Genomic DNA, 16,270 nt, shown 5'->3' on the forward strand with positions numbered 1-16,270 from the left:
GCACATTCCTGAGCAGGAGCTGTCCAGGACACTGCCCTCAGACATCTCTTCCAGCATGCCCCACACCATCCACCCCATCACTCAAGCCATATTTGACTCTTGTCTTCTCCAATATACCACCAAGTTTCAATGTTTAGGAAAAGGCAATGGCAACCCACTCCAGTACTCTTGCCTGGAAAATCCCATGTACGGAGGGGCCTAGTGGGCTGCAGTCCATGGGGTCGCTAGGAGTCGGACACGACTGAGCGACTTCACTTTGACTTTTCACTTTCATGCATTGGAGAAGGTAACGCAACCCACTCCAGTGTTCTTGCCTGGAGAATCCCAGGGACGGGGGAGCCTGGTGGGCTGCCGTCTATGGGGTCTCACAGAGTCGGACACGACTGAAGCGACTTAGCAGCAGCAGCAGCATGCTTAATACAATGAACATTAAAACCCAAGTTGTAGGACTTCCCTGGTAGTCCAGTGGTTAAGAATCCTCTGCCTGCGTTCGATGCACATGCATTCGATCTCTGGTCTGGGAAGATCCCACATGCTGGGAAGCAACTAAGCACGTGCGCCCTAGAGCCTGTGCTCTGCAGCAAGAGACACCACTGCAATGAGAAGCCCGAGAGCCACAAGGAAGACCCAACACAGACAAAAAAAAAGCATGATAAAGGTATGTTATTAAGTGTAACGGCTGTTTTTCCATCTCCAAAACTGTGATTCAGTTGGAGGTGCATTTTGTGAGCTGCAACAGAAGAGAGGGAACAATGTATTTCTCTGGAGAGGGACCTTGGCATCCCAGCGTGAGGGGGAGGTCCTCCTGAGGTCCAGAATGTGGGTGAGCCGTCACACCCACATGAGCAGGAAGGCCAGCCAAACTGATGTCTCTAAGGAGAAAAGCCCCACAATCCAGCCTGGAGCCAACGAAGCAAATTTCTGTCATTTAGAGGAGATGCTTCATTTCTTATTTCTCACCAGAAAGTAATCAGAAAGACTGAGGGCCAGGCTCAGAGCACTTTGCTATCAGTTTAATGATAAAACCAGAATTTTGGGGACAAGTTGTTTACCTCCTGGGCCTGTGCCATATGCTGGTTCCCAGCACCCTGGTTGGGATCCAGGACAGGGTGAGGGGTCTGGGTCTGGCCAGTGGGTGTGTTGACTTCTATGGCTGTCCTGGCAGGAGGGGCCCCAGGGCTATGGAGGAACAGACAGTTAGGAGTGTGGATTCCGGAACTCCAGGAAGAAGGCGGCGCAGGCAGGTGATGCCCAGGATAACTGGGTGTTTCTATTTATACCACCAGGCCTGAGGCCAGGTCTCCAAAAGCTGCCCATGGGGGCCCTGCCAGAGCTAGGCTGGACCCAGGAAACTGCTGAGTGTGGTGTGGATTGTGAGCGTGAGGTAGGGGGAGAGGGTGAGGTGGGGGTTGAGGTGGGTGAGCTTGATCCCAAAGCTAATTCAAGGTTCTGACCATGTCCACCTGTGTATGTCCATCAACACTCCCCTTTTCTCATTCTGGACATCCCCAGGTTCCAAAACCATGGATCAAGGCCAATGACTCATTACACCAAAGATCTGCCAGGGTCTAGAGTCAGTGTCAGGGAGAGTCAGGGAGCTGGACTCTAGGTGTGTGACAGAGTGGAGGCCAAGAGGGCACTCATGGGTGAGGGGATGAGCGCGTGTATACAGATGTCAAAAAGGATGGACAGAAATATCAGAATTACCTGTGCAGGTGCAGATGACAATAACAAGGAAAACCGAGTTAAGTTTGGAAAGCTATTTGGCATTATCTATCAGTATTTTCTCTTATTGAGAATTTATTTATTTTTGGTTGTTTTGGGTCTTTTGCCGCACAGGCTTTCTCTAGTTGCGGTGAGGGGGCTACTCTTTCTTGAGTGCTTGGGGTCCTCACTGTGGTGGCTTCTCTTGTTGTGAAGCAGGGGCTCTAGGGGCACAGGCTTCAGTAGTCGCAGCACTTGGGCGGCAGGGGTTTAGGGCACGAGCTCAGTAATTGTGGCACATGGACTTGTTGGACTAAGTCCATGTGCCACACACATGGCCCACATCCCACGGCATGTGGGATCTTCCCGCACCGGAAATCGAACCCATGTCCCCTGCGTTGGCAGGCAGATTCTTATCCACTGTACCACCTATCAATATCTTTAAGTGAATGTGCTTTCACTCAACATGTCATGGTTTTGAGTTATAAATGTACCCTATAGATATAGGCACACATCTACATGAAACATTGTTGTATAAATATATTTATTGCAGCCCTGTTCCTGGGAGCAAAAAAAAAAAAAAACAACTGGAAATAACAGAAAAGTTCATGATTAAGGAACTGGTTTAATCAAATATAGCATGTCTATATTATGAAGCACTTACTATGTGGCTGTTAAAAACAGCAAGGAGGATTTATGATACTGCTTACAAAATACTTCTAAGATGTACTGCTGAGTGAAAAAGCAGTGAGTATAACACCCACAGCTTGTATGAAGAGTGGGGAGGGTGCACATGTGTGCTTGTGCGCCCTCAGTCTGTAGTGGAAAGGGTACACAAGACTGCTGCCAAGACTGCTCTGGGAAAGGGGAACCAGGGAATGCAGGGAGGAAAGCACACACCCTTTTGCAATGTTTGAATTTTAAATTATATGTATGCATTTCTAAAGGTACCAAATGTTAACATTTTCAAAAATGGGTTTGGAATGAACTGTGGCTATAGGGTCTATGCTGTTGTTGTTCAGTCCCTCAGTCATGTCTGACTGTTTGCGACCCCATGGACTGTAGCCCACCAGGCTCCTCTGTCTAAGGGATTCCCAAGCAAGAATACTGGAGTGGGTTGCCATTTCCTACTCTAAGGGATTTCCCAACCAAGGACCAAACCTGTATCTCCTGCATTGCAGGTGGATTCCTTATCGCTGAGCCACCAAGGGACGCCCCATGGATTCTATATATATATTGTTTATATAACTAACGTTCTCTATTGTCTCCTAGGACTGGGGGCGCCAGCACTCAAAACGTGGAAGAAAGAGTGAACTTAGGTGTAAAACTGGAACGGTGCAAATGGCAATGTAGCCGGGAACAGAAAGGTGGCGCTACAGAGCGCAGGCGAGGACTCAGCCTGTGAAGAGGGCAGGGTTCTCAGAAAATGATGCTAATATGTATCCCAGGTGGCACTAGTGGTAAAGAACCCGCTTGCCAATGCAGGAGACATAAGGGACACTGGTTCAATCCTGGGTCCGGAAGATTCCCCTGGAGGAGAGGGCATGGCAACCCACTCCAGTATTCTTGCCTGGAGAATCACATGGACAGAGGAGCCTAGCGGGCTACAGACTATGGGGTCCCGAAGAGTCAGACACGACTGAAGCGACTTACGCAAGCTGTTCCCTTCAAAGGAGTCAGCTGAGAGCCTGTGTACTCACAGGAATCTCTGCATTCGGGGCTTGAACATGTGTCAGGATCGCCTGCTTGAACCCTTGGCGTGGTGACACGTTACTCGCTGGTAGCAAATATTTGTCTACAGAGGATGGATATAAATATTGGAAACAGTTCAATGTCAGCGGGCCACAAATTTGGTGAAAGAAGTGAGAGATAAGTTAGGCAATTAATCTTGTGGTAAAAAAAAAAAATAAAAAAACCAAGGCCTAGAATCAAAGCAGACTGCTACTCTGATGTTTCTCAAAAATGGGTTCTGATAGCTAAGCCCAAAGAGGATGCTCAAAAGATGTGTGCCTTGGCAGCATCCTTGGAAGGAGGCTCGGGACCCAACGGGACTACTTTGAGGAAGCCAACGCTCACTTCTTCGTAGGTTCTGTCTGTCTGCTCGCGACAGCGGCCCGGCCCGGGGTGGGGGAAAAGCGCCGGGCCGGGAGGGCGGTAGGTAGGCGGCTCAGCTCTTCTTGCGCAGCTGGCTGTACTGCGCTCGGCCCAGGATGGGCTCCATGACGCTGGGCCGGAAGAAGCTGTCGCTGACCCGGCGCGTGGGCTTCTCGCGGGGCACGGCCGGGAAGGCGGCGCGCGGCAAGGCGGTTGCGTCCACGCGTTCCTCCGCGCCCAGGCCCCGAGCGCTCCGCAGGCTGCCGCGGGGAGGCGCAGGGCGCGGGGCGGGCTCTGGGCAAGCGGGCGGTGCCCCGGACCCTCTGCGTTCCGCCTCCCGGCGCTCGGCCTCGGCTGGAGGGTTGTCGATGTCCCGGAATTCGCTCTCGGGTTCCATCAGCGACAGCCTGGGGAGCTGAGGGCCCGGCAGCCACGTTAGGGCCCTCGGCTTGGCCCTTGTCCCTGCACCTCCCACCGCCGCCTTGTCTGCGGCCCGGCGGTCACGCGCGATCCGGAGAGCACAGGCTGGGGTGGGACGGGGATGGAAGATGCAGGGGAACCTGCTGAGGACGGCCACCCCTGCCGGGCCTGCAAGTGCGGACCCACAAGGCAAGGCACGCAGCCACCCTCTAGTTTCCGGACCCTGGGGTCCCCCTCAGAGGTCCCTCAGTGGGAGGTCAGGGGCTTTCCTGACTCTTCCTTGGCCCAATTCCGTGAGCTAAGGACAGCTAAGACAGTCCCTGCCTGGGTCAGAGCACCCACATCTGGCTCCATTTTGGGTCCAAAGTGAAGGGAGCTCTCTGCCAAGACCCCTGTTTAAGTCTCTTGGTGAGAATGAGTGACTAGTAATTCCCCACCCCTACCCTCCCAGCCCTCTCACCCTTAGCTTGAAGGGGCCTCCTGCTCTGACCTGCTCTCTAGTGCCTGCATGACCTGTTAACTTGCTCTGGGAAGGGACCCAGGGACCCCCAAAGTGATAGTAGACACCCCCTGGGGTTTTCCTGCTGGGAACAGGTATTGGAATTGGGATGGGGGCAGCTTCTGTCCCCTGGAACACAGCCCACCCCCCAAGGGGTCCTGGAAGCCTCCCTCCAACACTTCCCCAGGGAGCAGCATGCAAACCTGCCAGGCCCCTCGGTTGGGAGCTGAGGGGTGAGGGCTGATCCAGTGGGGGCCCCAGATGGATGACTGGTGACCTTTCCAGCAGCAGGTAGGAAGGATGGATGCGGGGGAAGGTATCAGGCCAAGGCCACCAGTCTCTATATTCTAGGGGCTGCAAAGGCCCCCAGTTAAAGCCACAGTATGTCAGAATGTTTTTGGGGCACCGAGGATCAGAGACTGTGTAAGGGAGAGCCGCTGTCGCCCCTTCAGTCTAATCTGCTTTTTTGGTGGGGTGGGCATTAGCCAGAAGGGTGGGGGGCGCTCACCGGCACGTAGTTCACCACTGTGTCCACCACGTTGTCAGTAACACCCTTCAGGGCGTCGGACAGGGACATGGCCCTGCCCTTGGTTGAGGAGGTGGCCTGGGCTGGCGTGAGGTGCAGCATCCTCCCCGCCGTGCCCAGCACAGCCGCCGGTGCCCACATCACGACTGAGACGGTGCTCTGGAGGGCCTTCTGCAGGGTGTGTGCCACGCTGCCCAGGAGGCCCTGTGAGCCTGGCAAGGCTGCCCCCTGGTGACCAGAGCAGGGTCAGTGCCTCCACAGCAACTCCCCTGACCCGTCCCCTCCTCACCAGCCCCGGAGCTAGAGGCAAAAGAATCTGGACACTAAATCGGAAAAAAAAAAGAAACTATAGGCCTGGCTCTTGGGCAGGTCACTTCTGTGCTCTGAACCTCAGTTTCTTCATCTGCAAAATGGGGATGACAGTCTCTGTCCTATTTTATGGGGTTGTTGTGAGGATCTGCTGAGAGAACTATTCGCTGGGTGCTCAGGGGTGGCGGGAAGAGTGCTGCACCCACGTGCACGTCCCTGGGCCTGGGGGCAGAGACCCTTCTGTCACCCTGTGCCTCTGCTCCTCACCCCCTCAGGGGGCCCCCTCGGCTGGCACTCTCCCCTCACCTCGCTGAGCTTGCTCTCCTCGGTCTCTGAGTCCTCCTCCTCCCCGGTCTCCTCCCCCTCAGTGTCCGTGTGCTCCTCGTGGTCCTCCTCCTGGGTGGCCGTGAGGCTGTGCAGCCAGGGCACCCGCACCTCGCTCCGCCGCCGCGACACCACCTGCATGGCCGCCGACGTGCCCCACTGGGCCAGGCTGCTCTGAGGGCGGGAAGGCGGCGGTCCGCTGGCTTAACCGCCCCTGCCAGAGGCCAGGCAGCCCCAGCAGGCAAAGCCCGGCATCCCCAGGGTCAGGGTAGGGAGAGGCAAGCAGGTCCTGGCCCCAGCGGACTGTTCCAACTTTTTATGGACTGATAACTTACACCCACTGAGGTGCTCACGGCTTTAGTGTACAGCTCTGGGAATTTTTAGAAACACATGCAAGTGTGACCAGCACAGATCAAGACAGAGACCATTTTCAATACCCCAGAAAACTCTGTGCCCCTCACCCAGTCAGTACTGGCTAAGGGGACCACATACTGGCCTCTATCACCAAGCATTAATTCTGCCCATTTGTGAATGGGCTCACACGTGTTTTCTTTCATGCATAGCTTTTGTTCAATGGTTATGTTGTAAGATTCACCCACATTACTGAGTAGTTTCTCCTTCTTCATTTCTGTGTCACACTCCACTGAATAAATATACCAAAATTTACCTATTCTACCGCTGATGGACATTTGTGTTGTTCCCATTTCTTAGCTAAGGATAAAGCTGATAGTAACATTTCCAACATGTCTTTGGGGGATATAAGCTCTCCTCTCTGTTGGGTAGAGTTGCTGAGTCATAGGTAATGTGTATGTTTAGCTTTCAGAGGTACTCCTTGTCGTTCTTTAAAAAGTGAAAAAAATCAAGTGGGCCAGAGGGTCCCATGGGAGGAAACGGACCTGGGCTGGTGGGCAGGTGTCCGCTGAGGCACAGCCCAGCTCATTTCAAACCCCTAGGGGGCCCCACAAACAGAGTCTCCTTGTTATACAACCTTAGGGGACACCATTATTTTCTATGTAAATGGTGGTATCTGAGGTTGCGCCATAGAGTGGCCTCCATCCGCTATGGGCTAGGCTAGGGCGCAGGAGTTAGCCTAGCCCCCGTGGGGAAGTGACCCCCAGTGCAGGGGACTGTAGTTCCCTACAGGACCAGGCATGTGGTGGGCTCTCAGCAAACATTTGCTTGAATGAATGAGCCAGGTTTGACAGTGCTTTTAAAAGTGCCACCCTCATGATGGCTGAAAAGTGGTTATCTGGTATACTGACCTTTATGCTGTAACATTTTTATTTCCTTTTTTAGTGGGGGCAGGGGGCTTAGTTTCTTATTAAAGTTCCTATGAGAAAAATCCAGGCTATCCCTGCTAAAATACACAGAGTGTGTGGTGTTGGGGGGAATAAGCCCTATCTGGGGCTAGAAAAGACAACTCTATCAGAGGTGCAGTGGGATGCCAATTAGAAGCCTCTAGAAGGGAAACCAGAAGCCTGGGGGCAGTCAGGGATATGGCCCAGCTGGGGCTCTCTGCCCCAGAGGAGGGGTTTGGTGCCTTGCACCTTGCTTATTCAGGGGTGACACTCCCAAATGCCTACAGAGAAGATGGGTGGGGGGAGGTCTCTGCTTTCTCCCAAGAAGGTTGGGGATAGAGTAGAACCTAGAGGGAGAGTGGGAGAGACAGAAGGGCGGGGCAGGATGACCCTAACAAGCAGGCCTGCCCTCTTCTTCCCTTGCATCCTAGAGGGTTAGCCCTCCACCCCTTCTAAGGTCTCTTATCCTTAGACCTAATGTTCTACCCCCGACTCCTGGCTGGAAGACAGGAGGTTCTCAGGACAGGAGGTGAAGTTGGATAGGGGATGGGAGGGACCAGGAGGTCCACAGGGTTCCCAGGCCATGGCAACTCAGGGCAGATACTCACCAGAGGTGCCACACCTGGGATCCACATGGCCAAGGCATGGCCCTGTTTCAGTGCCCGGGCTGTGGTCTGGAAGGTGTGTCTAGAGAGAGTGTTGGCCAGGGCCCCAACCCTGCTCACGAGGCTCGGCTTGGCCTTGGGAGGTTTCTGGGCATCCTGGAGTCCTGGGGCAGCGGCTAGGTGGGAGTTGCAGGTGGGGGCGGGAAGGAGAGGAAAGCAGATCAGAGAGGGGCTGGACAAAGCTGGGTTGTGTCTAGAGTTGGAAAGGGATCACCCTACTCCAACACAAGCTCACTGGAGATTTGGGGAAGTCACTTTCTCCACTTAAAAATGGGGAGAGGGGCCAAATGAAAATGGAGCCCTCTGGAAATCTTGCTGGGCCTTCCTTGCTCCACAGCAGTGGCTGTGTGCTCAGTCGCTTCGGTCGTGTCCGACTCTTTGTGACCCTAAGGAGTATACCCAGCCAGGCTCCTCTGTACATGGGATTCTCCAAGCAAGAATACTGTCGTGGGTTGCCATGCCCTCCTCCAGGGGATCTTCCCAACCCAGGAATAGAACCTGTGTCTCCTGCATTGCAGGCAGATTCTTTAACCTCTGAGCCACCAGGGAGAGCACTGGCTAGATGAGCCCTGGCTGCCTCTTCCTAATCCACAAGCAGCAGGACAAGGGTGGGGCGGGATCTCCCTTTCCAGCAACCCCCACAATGGCAGATACCTGACTCTTCGTTGGCTGGAGGGAGGAGGAACTCTACCATCTTCTCGACACCACCCAAGGCCAAGTCGGCCCCTCCAGAGGCCAGCCGGCCGGCTCGGGTGTTGGCAGCATACTCGGCAGTGTCTCTCGCCATCCCCCAGGCGAGCTCACAGCCGCCAGAGCGGCCCCTAGGATTTTGTCTGAAGTGCTGGCAATGGGCACGCTGATGCTGTTCCTGGCGCTGCGAAGGCGGGTGGAGATGGTGTCCTTCAGCTCAGAGGCAATCTGGTGAAAGCAAGGATGGGGAGTCAGGCATGAGGCTCTGGCAGGGCCTACATCCCGCTTCAGGAAAGTCTCATTTAAAGGCCCAGGGGACTGGCGCCAGTATTGGGGCACCTTGATTAAGCTGAACTTTAAAGGGAAAGGGCTCCAGTCCTTTCTGCGCCAACCACTTAGATCTCCTGGCTTCTCTGCACCCCATTTCTGCCTGTTGAGATGCTAATCATCCTTCAAGAATCACCCCCAGTGACCACCTTCTTGATAACACTTGTCCTCATCTCCTCCATGCACCTCCTCCACAGTCTCTTCTGTCCTCAGAGCACTTCTTACATTCCCATCTGTGCTTAGGTGATCGTACGGATGTGGCTGGCCTTCACACAGGTTCTGCACTAAAGTAATGTCTTTCTCTCCTTTGACTTTTTGCTTTTTAATACTGTTCCTTGGGTTCCTGAATATTCCTTGCAAGGACAGGTGCTGACGCTAAAGCTCCACTACTTTGGCCACCTGATGCAAAGAACCAACTCATTGGAAAAGACCCTGATGCTGGGAAAGATTGAAGGCAGGAGGAGAAGGGGACGACAGAGGATGAGATGGTTGGATGGCATCAATGACTCATGCCAAACTCATGGACATGAGTTTGAGAAAACTCCAGGAGAAAGTGAAGACAGGGAAGCCTGGTGTGCTGCAGTCCATGGGTCTCAAAGAGTCAGACACAATTGAGCTACTGAACAACAACTCCTTTGACTTGGGAGCTTCTTTATGACAAAGGCATTGCCCTTTATCTAGAAAAATAAGTGAAGAGCAAGGCCTCAGAGCTGAACAGCCCTGCTCTCCTGTGTCCTCCACTTCAGGCTGTGTGGTCAGGAGGAAGTCACTAGTTTTCTCTGTCAAATGGGGATACCACCCCATCCCAGAAGGTTGAAAGTGTTAGTTGCTCGGTTGTGTCCGATTCTTTGTGACCCCATGGACTGTAGCCTGCCAGGCTCCTCTGTCCGTGGGATCCACCAGGCAGGAACACTGGGGTGGGGTGCCATTCCCTCCTCCAGGGGGTCTTGCCGACCCAGGGATCAAACCTGGGTCTCCTGTATTACAGGCAGATTCTTTACCGTCTGAGCCACCAGGGGGAAAGAGGATTAAAGGAGAGGACTCTATAAATCACGTGTCATGACTCCTGGCATAGGATAGGGCTCACTCAGTAAATGTGAGATGAGTGGTACTTTATCAGTGAGATGGATGAGGTCTGAGAGTGAAATGTATTCCCCTAAAGCACCAGACCTGGCCCTTACACAGCAAATACCCAATGAATAGGTATCCAGGTGAAACGACTTTTTCAGTCTCATGGTTCATAAGGTGTTGGATTGTGAAGACATGGGACTGCAATCCTGAGATCTGGTTGAGTGTGACCCATGATCTTAGGCATCTGTAGTCACCAAATGGGAGAAGGCGATGGCACCCCACTCCAGTCCTCTTGTCTGGAGAATCCCAGGGATGGGGGAGCCTGTTGGGCTGCTGTCTATGGGGTTACACAGAGTCAGACATGACTGAAGCGACATAGCAGCAGCCGCAGTCACCAAATGGTATGATGTAGGCCCATGGGGTATCTCATAGAGGGGGGATCAGAAGCAGTGGCCCCCACCCCAAGCTCCTGTCCAGAGTCTGCCTCTGGGCTGTGCCTGCTGGTTTCAGAAAGCCTGCCTTCATCTGGTCCCACAGGGAGAGGAAGAAGCCGGTTATGCAGTTTTAGGGGCAGGCAGTGGCCACCAGCCTGGGAAGGCATATGCCATGCCATCCTGCATCATGGGCTCATGCCTGTTCTTCCACTGAGAGGCAGTGACAACAGAAGGTGGACGTGCGGAGAAGAGGGGAAGGGCTCACCTTTTCAGGAGGATACTGGAGGGCGGGGATCTTTTCCTCCAGGTGGTCCAGGCCTCGGCAGGCCAGCTCGTTGGCAGCTACGACTGGAAGCAAAAGGCCGTGGTGGGGTGAGCCCTGCCTTCACTGTGAGGACCTAGCAGGGGCCTCTGTGCTGAGGAAGGCACCTTGGAGCCCTCAAAATCCCCAGCCCTGCCACCTCCAAAGCGCCGGGCAGCCCAAGGCCCTCTGCCACCATTGGCCCCCATCCACTGTGACTCCTTGAGACCGGGATGTCTCCCTTCTGGGTAGCTCTGCAGTCATGCAGACCTGCTCTCAGAGCTCGGCGCCTGCATCTGCGGTGTGACTTCAGGCAGGTCACAACCTGGCTGAGCCTCAAGTTCCTTGTTTGTCAAGTGCAGGGTTGTCAGGAGGAAGTGACAGAACCTATGGGAATCGCCAACGGATCTTGGTCTCTTGACCTCCTATGACCCCCGTCTGGGTGAGCGCTGGGTGAACACAACAGGGGAAAGCAGAAGTGGCAGCGGGGCAGGAAAGGCAGTCAGGCCTTAAGGGAAGACCTTGCTGGGAGCTGGCCTGGCACCGCTTAGGTCCAGAGATGACAGGCTGGTCTAGAGTGCCAGATGGTCCGTGACCCTTTGTTTTAACCTTGAGGAGTGAGATGGTCAACAGTGGGAAGAGGGTCACAGGGAAGAGAAAGGGGCAAGTGACAGAGGATGCCAATGCTCTTGGAAGACATGGCCCAGGGGCTACTGAGGACGTCAGCTCTGCGCCCATGATCATGGAGATCACAGTTTCAAAGGATACCTACGTCTTCTCTTTCACATATTCTTTCTCCAGATATCTTAGGTTTTCACAAAATTCTCAAGCAGCAGAGAGAGCCCAGATGACTCAGCTGACTTCTGATATTGGGCCAAATGAGACCCAGGGAGATTACTTAAGGAGCTTTCAGGCAGGGAGGTGGGCCCAGGCCCAGGTCTTCTTTGTATCTGTCCTCTCCTATTTGCTATGCCAAATCCACAGGTACCCATAACTCTCTTCAGGATGGTGGAAGGTCCTAGACTTCTGGAATTTCCCTCAGTCCTGTCAAGAGCTGTGCCAGGGAGACCATATTTTCAAATGAGGCAGAACAAATTGAACAGGGGCAGGCCTGGTAAGCTGTCCTCCACCTTCAGGGCCCCGGCTGGCAGCTCTCTTCTGCTGCTGCCTGTTATGGGGCCCATAGCATCAGCTGCAGGACCCAGAGGGCTTCCCCTCTCCCTCTACTCCCCCAGTCCTGCCAGGCCAGCCCTCCTGCCCACTGGCTCTGTGCCAGACTCTGCCAGTTTCTGCTGCTGCTGGATCTGGAGCTAAACCGTGTGTCTGGTCTGCCGTATGCCCCACATCCCCCACTGCCCACCCCATAACTCTGTCCACCCTTCTCCTGCCAATTATCATCCTAGGAAAATGCCAACTGGATCAGAGATGAGGCATTATAGATGAGATGAGACCTATGTCTATATCTATCTCTCATCTCTCACTTAGTAACGTACTTGCACACTAGGTCTGTTCAGTCGTGTCCGACTCTTTGCGACCCCATGGACCCCATGGCTCCTCTGGCCATGGGATTCTCCAGGCAAGAATACTGGAGTGGGTTGCCATGCCCTCCTCCAGGGGATCTTCCAGACCGAGGGACTGAACCTGCGTCTCCTGTATTGGCAGGCAGTCTCTTTACCATTAGTGTCATATATCTACATCTAAAGCATCTGTATCTATAAATAAAACAACTATGTAATGGGATGTAGAGAGTTAGGAAGGTAGTCAGATACAAACAAAAAGGCAAACAGACAAGCTGGTATCAGACAGACTGGCAGACAGGTAAAAGACTGGCAGGCAGTCAGCCTCCGAGTGCCACGAGGACTCACACTGGGTGGACAGCCTGCGGACCACGGGCTCCATGCTCCAGGCCGCCAGGCTGCTGGCGCCCTGCACGCCCTTCTCGTAGGCATTGCATACAGAGGCCACCAGGGGGTGGGCTTCCTTGGTGCTGGCGTAGGTCTTCTGGAAGCACTCACAGGTGCCGCTCACCACCGGCAGCTGCAGGACCCGCTGCAGCACATTCTCCTGCTCCTGGCATGGAAGGAAAGCAGCGAAAGAAATCAGCCCAACTCCTTCTCCTACCTCCTGGGGAGGCGGTCTCAGAGCCTCGGTGCTCACTGGGGCTGGCCTGGGTCCAGATGACTCAGGAGGAATCCAGAATAGAGAGGCCTCTACAGGCCTCACAGGAAACATAAGAGCCGGGTGGCCGCGCTCTCCTGGTCACAGTCCTGGATCTGGAAAGCTCCTGAGGCAGTCTCCATCCTCCAGGGGCCACCCCACCCTTTAGCCACTCAACTTGAACTTCATGGCCAGGAGTGAGTGTGCCGGTGCACCTGTCTAGAGCTTTAGTCCACCGTGGATTGGGAGCTTCACCTGAACATCTTTTGGGTCTTTCTGGGACACACCTCCCTGCCTCCAGTGCTGGTCCCACTGCCTTGGGTGCTCCCCTTCCCTCCCACAGCCCTTTCTGTCTGGCAGAAGACACAGCTTGAGCATCGTTTCTTCTGAGAAACTTCCTGACTCTCCCTCATATCAGAAGTCACCATCTCCCTCCCAGGGATGTGTCCGGACTCACACATGGTGCTGCGCTTGTGCTGGTCACCTGTGTACTTGGCTCCATCCCAGGAGACTCTCACCAATGTATTTCCAGGGCCTCACCTAAAGCCTGCACAGTCATGTTAGCTAATAGGTGACAGGGCTGCACCTAAGGTGTTTAGACCTGGCCAACTGAACAGAATGATAGAATCCTAGGCCTCCAGGGGCCTCTGAAGCAAGAGTGCTTCCCATATCCCTCTGGGAGTCTTGCATTTGGAATTCTCCTCGAATGGATCTCACTCCTCGTAGAGTGGCCTATGCCCCTCGTTGGACAGCGTGGCTGAACTGGAATCCACCTCCACCCACTGCTCCACCCGATGCCCTGTGGAATAATGTGGAGCACATCTATTTCATCATTCATTGGCTGGCCTTTCACGCACTTGAAGATAAGCATCTCTGCCTTTAGCAGTTCCTTCTGTATTCTAAACAGCTCTAGTTCCTAACTTAGCTTATAAACGACTCAGTGCCCTGATCTACTAATTCCATCCTCTGCACACACTACATTTTGACATAGCCTTTATAGCACTCAAGCTTAAAGACAGCATTCCAGGTGTGATCTGAATGTGTGGGGTCCAGTGAGACCATCATCTCTCATTACTGGGATGCTGGGCTCTTATTAAGGCATTCTAACTTTGGCAGCAGGCACATAATTAAACTTTGGATCACCTAGGAATTTTGGTTAAAATTTAAAAAGTGGTCTTTGAGTGAAAAAAATGCAGATTTTAATTTTGCAGAGACAGACAATATTTACTCAGTGACATTATGCTCCAGGCACTGATTGAGGTGCTTCGGTAACATAACCTCAAGTAACTCTAACAGCAACCCTCTGAGGTCAGCACTGTCACCGGCACTTTGCCAGTGAGGAGACAAAGACTCAGCGATATGAAGTGACTTACCCAACAACACACAGCTAGTAAGTGGCAGAGCCAGGCTTCCAACTCAGGCCTGAAGTGGCAAGTTTGTGATTTGCTTCAAAATAACATAAGATTGGTGAAAGGATGGGCGAGGAGAAGGCAGTATGTCCATGGGATTCGGTTGCTGGGGCTAGTGAAGGGTATTGTATTTTCTGTCTATTCTTAGGAATATCAGGAATTCTCCACATAAACATCCCAAGTCTGGCTCAGATGTTCAGGTTCTTTTTGTAGTTTTGAATTTGCACTGCTACATAGTTTTTCTCCAGAGGGGAGGACCTAGCTTCTTCTGTTTGTAGGAGACTTGCATGTACACCAGACCGTAGGCTACAATATTTCAGGTTTTGGTCTTGCAGATGAGTTTGACAATTTGAACTAGAAAAAGGTTATGACTGTAAACAAGAAAAATTTTCTTTAACATTTTGGACAAAGCTTTCGGGAACTGATTTAGGCAAAGCCAAAGAGGAAGAGAGGTCCTGGGATGGAAATACACTACCATGTGTTAGGATGGCTTAATTATGCACGTGACCATTTTATGCCTCTCTGTGTTCTATGATCAAATACAACACATGGCGATTCCTAGTGCAAAGGTTAGTTAAAGCCTAACTCGGGACAAGATGGATATTATTTAGGCTCACAATTTTTCAGTTTCATTATTTGAACTGTGCCTAAGTTGTAGAGGCCTTGCCAGGAGGCATCAATACACCTAAACATGTTAAACCTCTCTGAGTCATACTGAAGACCAGACTAGACAAACAGTACTGGACACACTGCCCCTGTAATCCCTTCTCACATACATAACGTGTGCTGTGTAGCTCCAAGAGGTGCCATTTACATAGACTAACATATCCAAGATGGCTCTGGAGTTACAGAATGCAGTCTCAGTCCTGAGAATTTAGTTTTGCCTGGATGGACAAAGCATGGACTTCTGTGCCAGGCTTTAGAAAACAGTAGTTCCCTTCCTCTCCTTGTCCCCCACCAGCCAATTTTTTCTCCAAGGTGCTCAGTTTTTAATAGGCATCATTCCTCCCTCCCCGCCACCCTTCAGATTCTCTAACAGCCTTCTGCAAAAGCAAGAATAATGAAGATGTAATGCTCAATGAATTATGAATATAACCTAGACATATTTTGCTCTAAGCCCCCTGAGCCCTTCCTCCCAGCTCCTCCCTCCCCCAGAGTTGTCTACTGCTTCATATAAGCCCAAGTTACTTACAGGGAGGTCTCCATCCAGCAAGGTGGGGCCCTTGTTGACTGCCATTGGAGCTCTTCAAGCTGCAAAGCAGAAGGTTTTAGGTCCATGAGAAAGTCCTCAGCCTGAGATCCACAGGGTCAGTCCCTATCCGTCAAGGACATCAAGGGGACCCAGACTTCAAGTTCCCTGAAGAGAAGGCATTTGGAGGATGAATGTCACAGACAAGTGGCTAGTCCTTAGAGTCCTACAAGGATGAGACCTGGCAGTCTACTTGTCGAGACCAAAGTTTCTTATAAGTATTCAGGGTAAGAAACAAAAAATGAAAGTAGCTTCTAAGAGATAAGAGGTTTTAGATGAAGTTTAGGAGCTCTTAGATGAGGGTCCAAGAGACTAAAAGAATGAGTTTCAGGTTTAGTCTTTTTTTTTTTTTTTTAAATAAAAAGTTCTGCATTAATTTCTCTCTTTTTAATCAAGCATAGCAGCCAGTCTTTCCTCTGCTCAGCCAGATAAGAAAGTAGCCATTTGTAAAACCAGCCATTTCAGTTGTGGTCTGGAAAAGCCAGTGGCTGCAGAGTATTTACATTCTTGGTCATTCACCCTCAATAACCTCTCCCTCAGGGGTTTCCCTGCAGGCCTCTTCATCCTCAGTAAAATTCCCAGAAGACCCTCACCCTCAACTTTTTTACTTCTCAGAAACCAACCAGGTAAGGTCGTCTCGAAGCCCCACACTCACTCCAGCTGATGTTGTCTCAGTGCCACAGAGCCCAGGCTGCCGAATGTCTCGTCCGGAGGAAACAAATCCAATTGCTCTTGAGCAAAGCTATTAACACTTTCCAGCTAGAGGAGGGCAGAGAGGAAGAGAACGTCTGGT

General features: G+C 52.4%; 1 protein-coding gene across 1 annotated transcript; it reads right to left on the bottom strand.

Annotated features, from left to right (window-relative positions):
• Nucleotides 1–2,228: 2,228 nt before the first annotated feature.
• On the bottom strand, nucleotides 2,229–16,242 carry PLIN1 (perilipin 1). Its single transcript, XM_070358263.1, is given in 10 exon segments — nucleotides 2,229–4,213; nucleotides 5,226–5,471; nucleotides 5,859–6,050; nucleotides 7,783–7,955; nucleotides 8,494–8,649; nucleotides 8,652–8,757; nucleotides 10,627–10,709; nucleotides 12,528–12,732; nucleotides 15,421–15,479; nucleotides 16,133–16,242. Coding segments are annotated over 9 exon segments (1,548 nt in total). The 5' UTR covers nucleotides 15,466–15,479; nucleotides 16,133–16,242; the 3' UTR covers nucleotides 2,229–3,871.
• Nucleotides 16,243–16,270: the final 28 nt, after the last annotated feature.

Source organism: Bos mutus, chromosome 21 (assembly GCF_027580195.1).
Source record: "Bos mutus isolate GX-2022 chromosome 21, NWIPB_WYAK_1.1, whole genome shotgun sequence".
NCBI classification, from domain to species: domain Eukaryota; kingdom Metazoa; phylum Chordata; class Mammalia; order Artiodactyla; family Bovidae; genus Bos; species Bos mutus.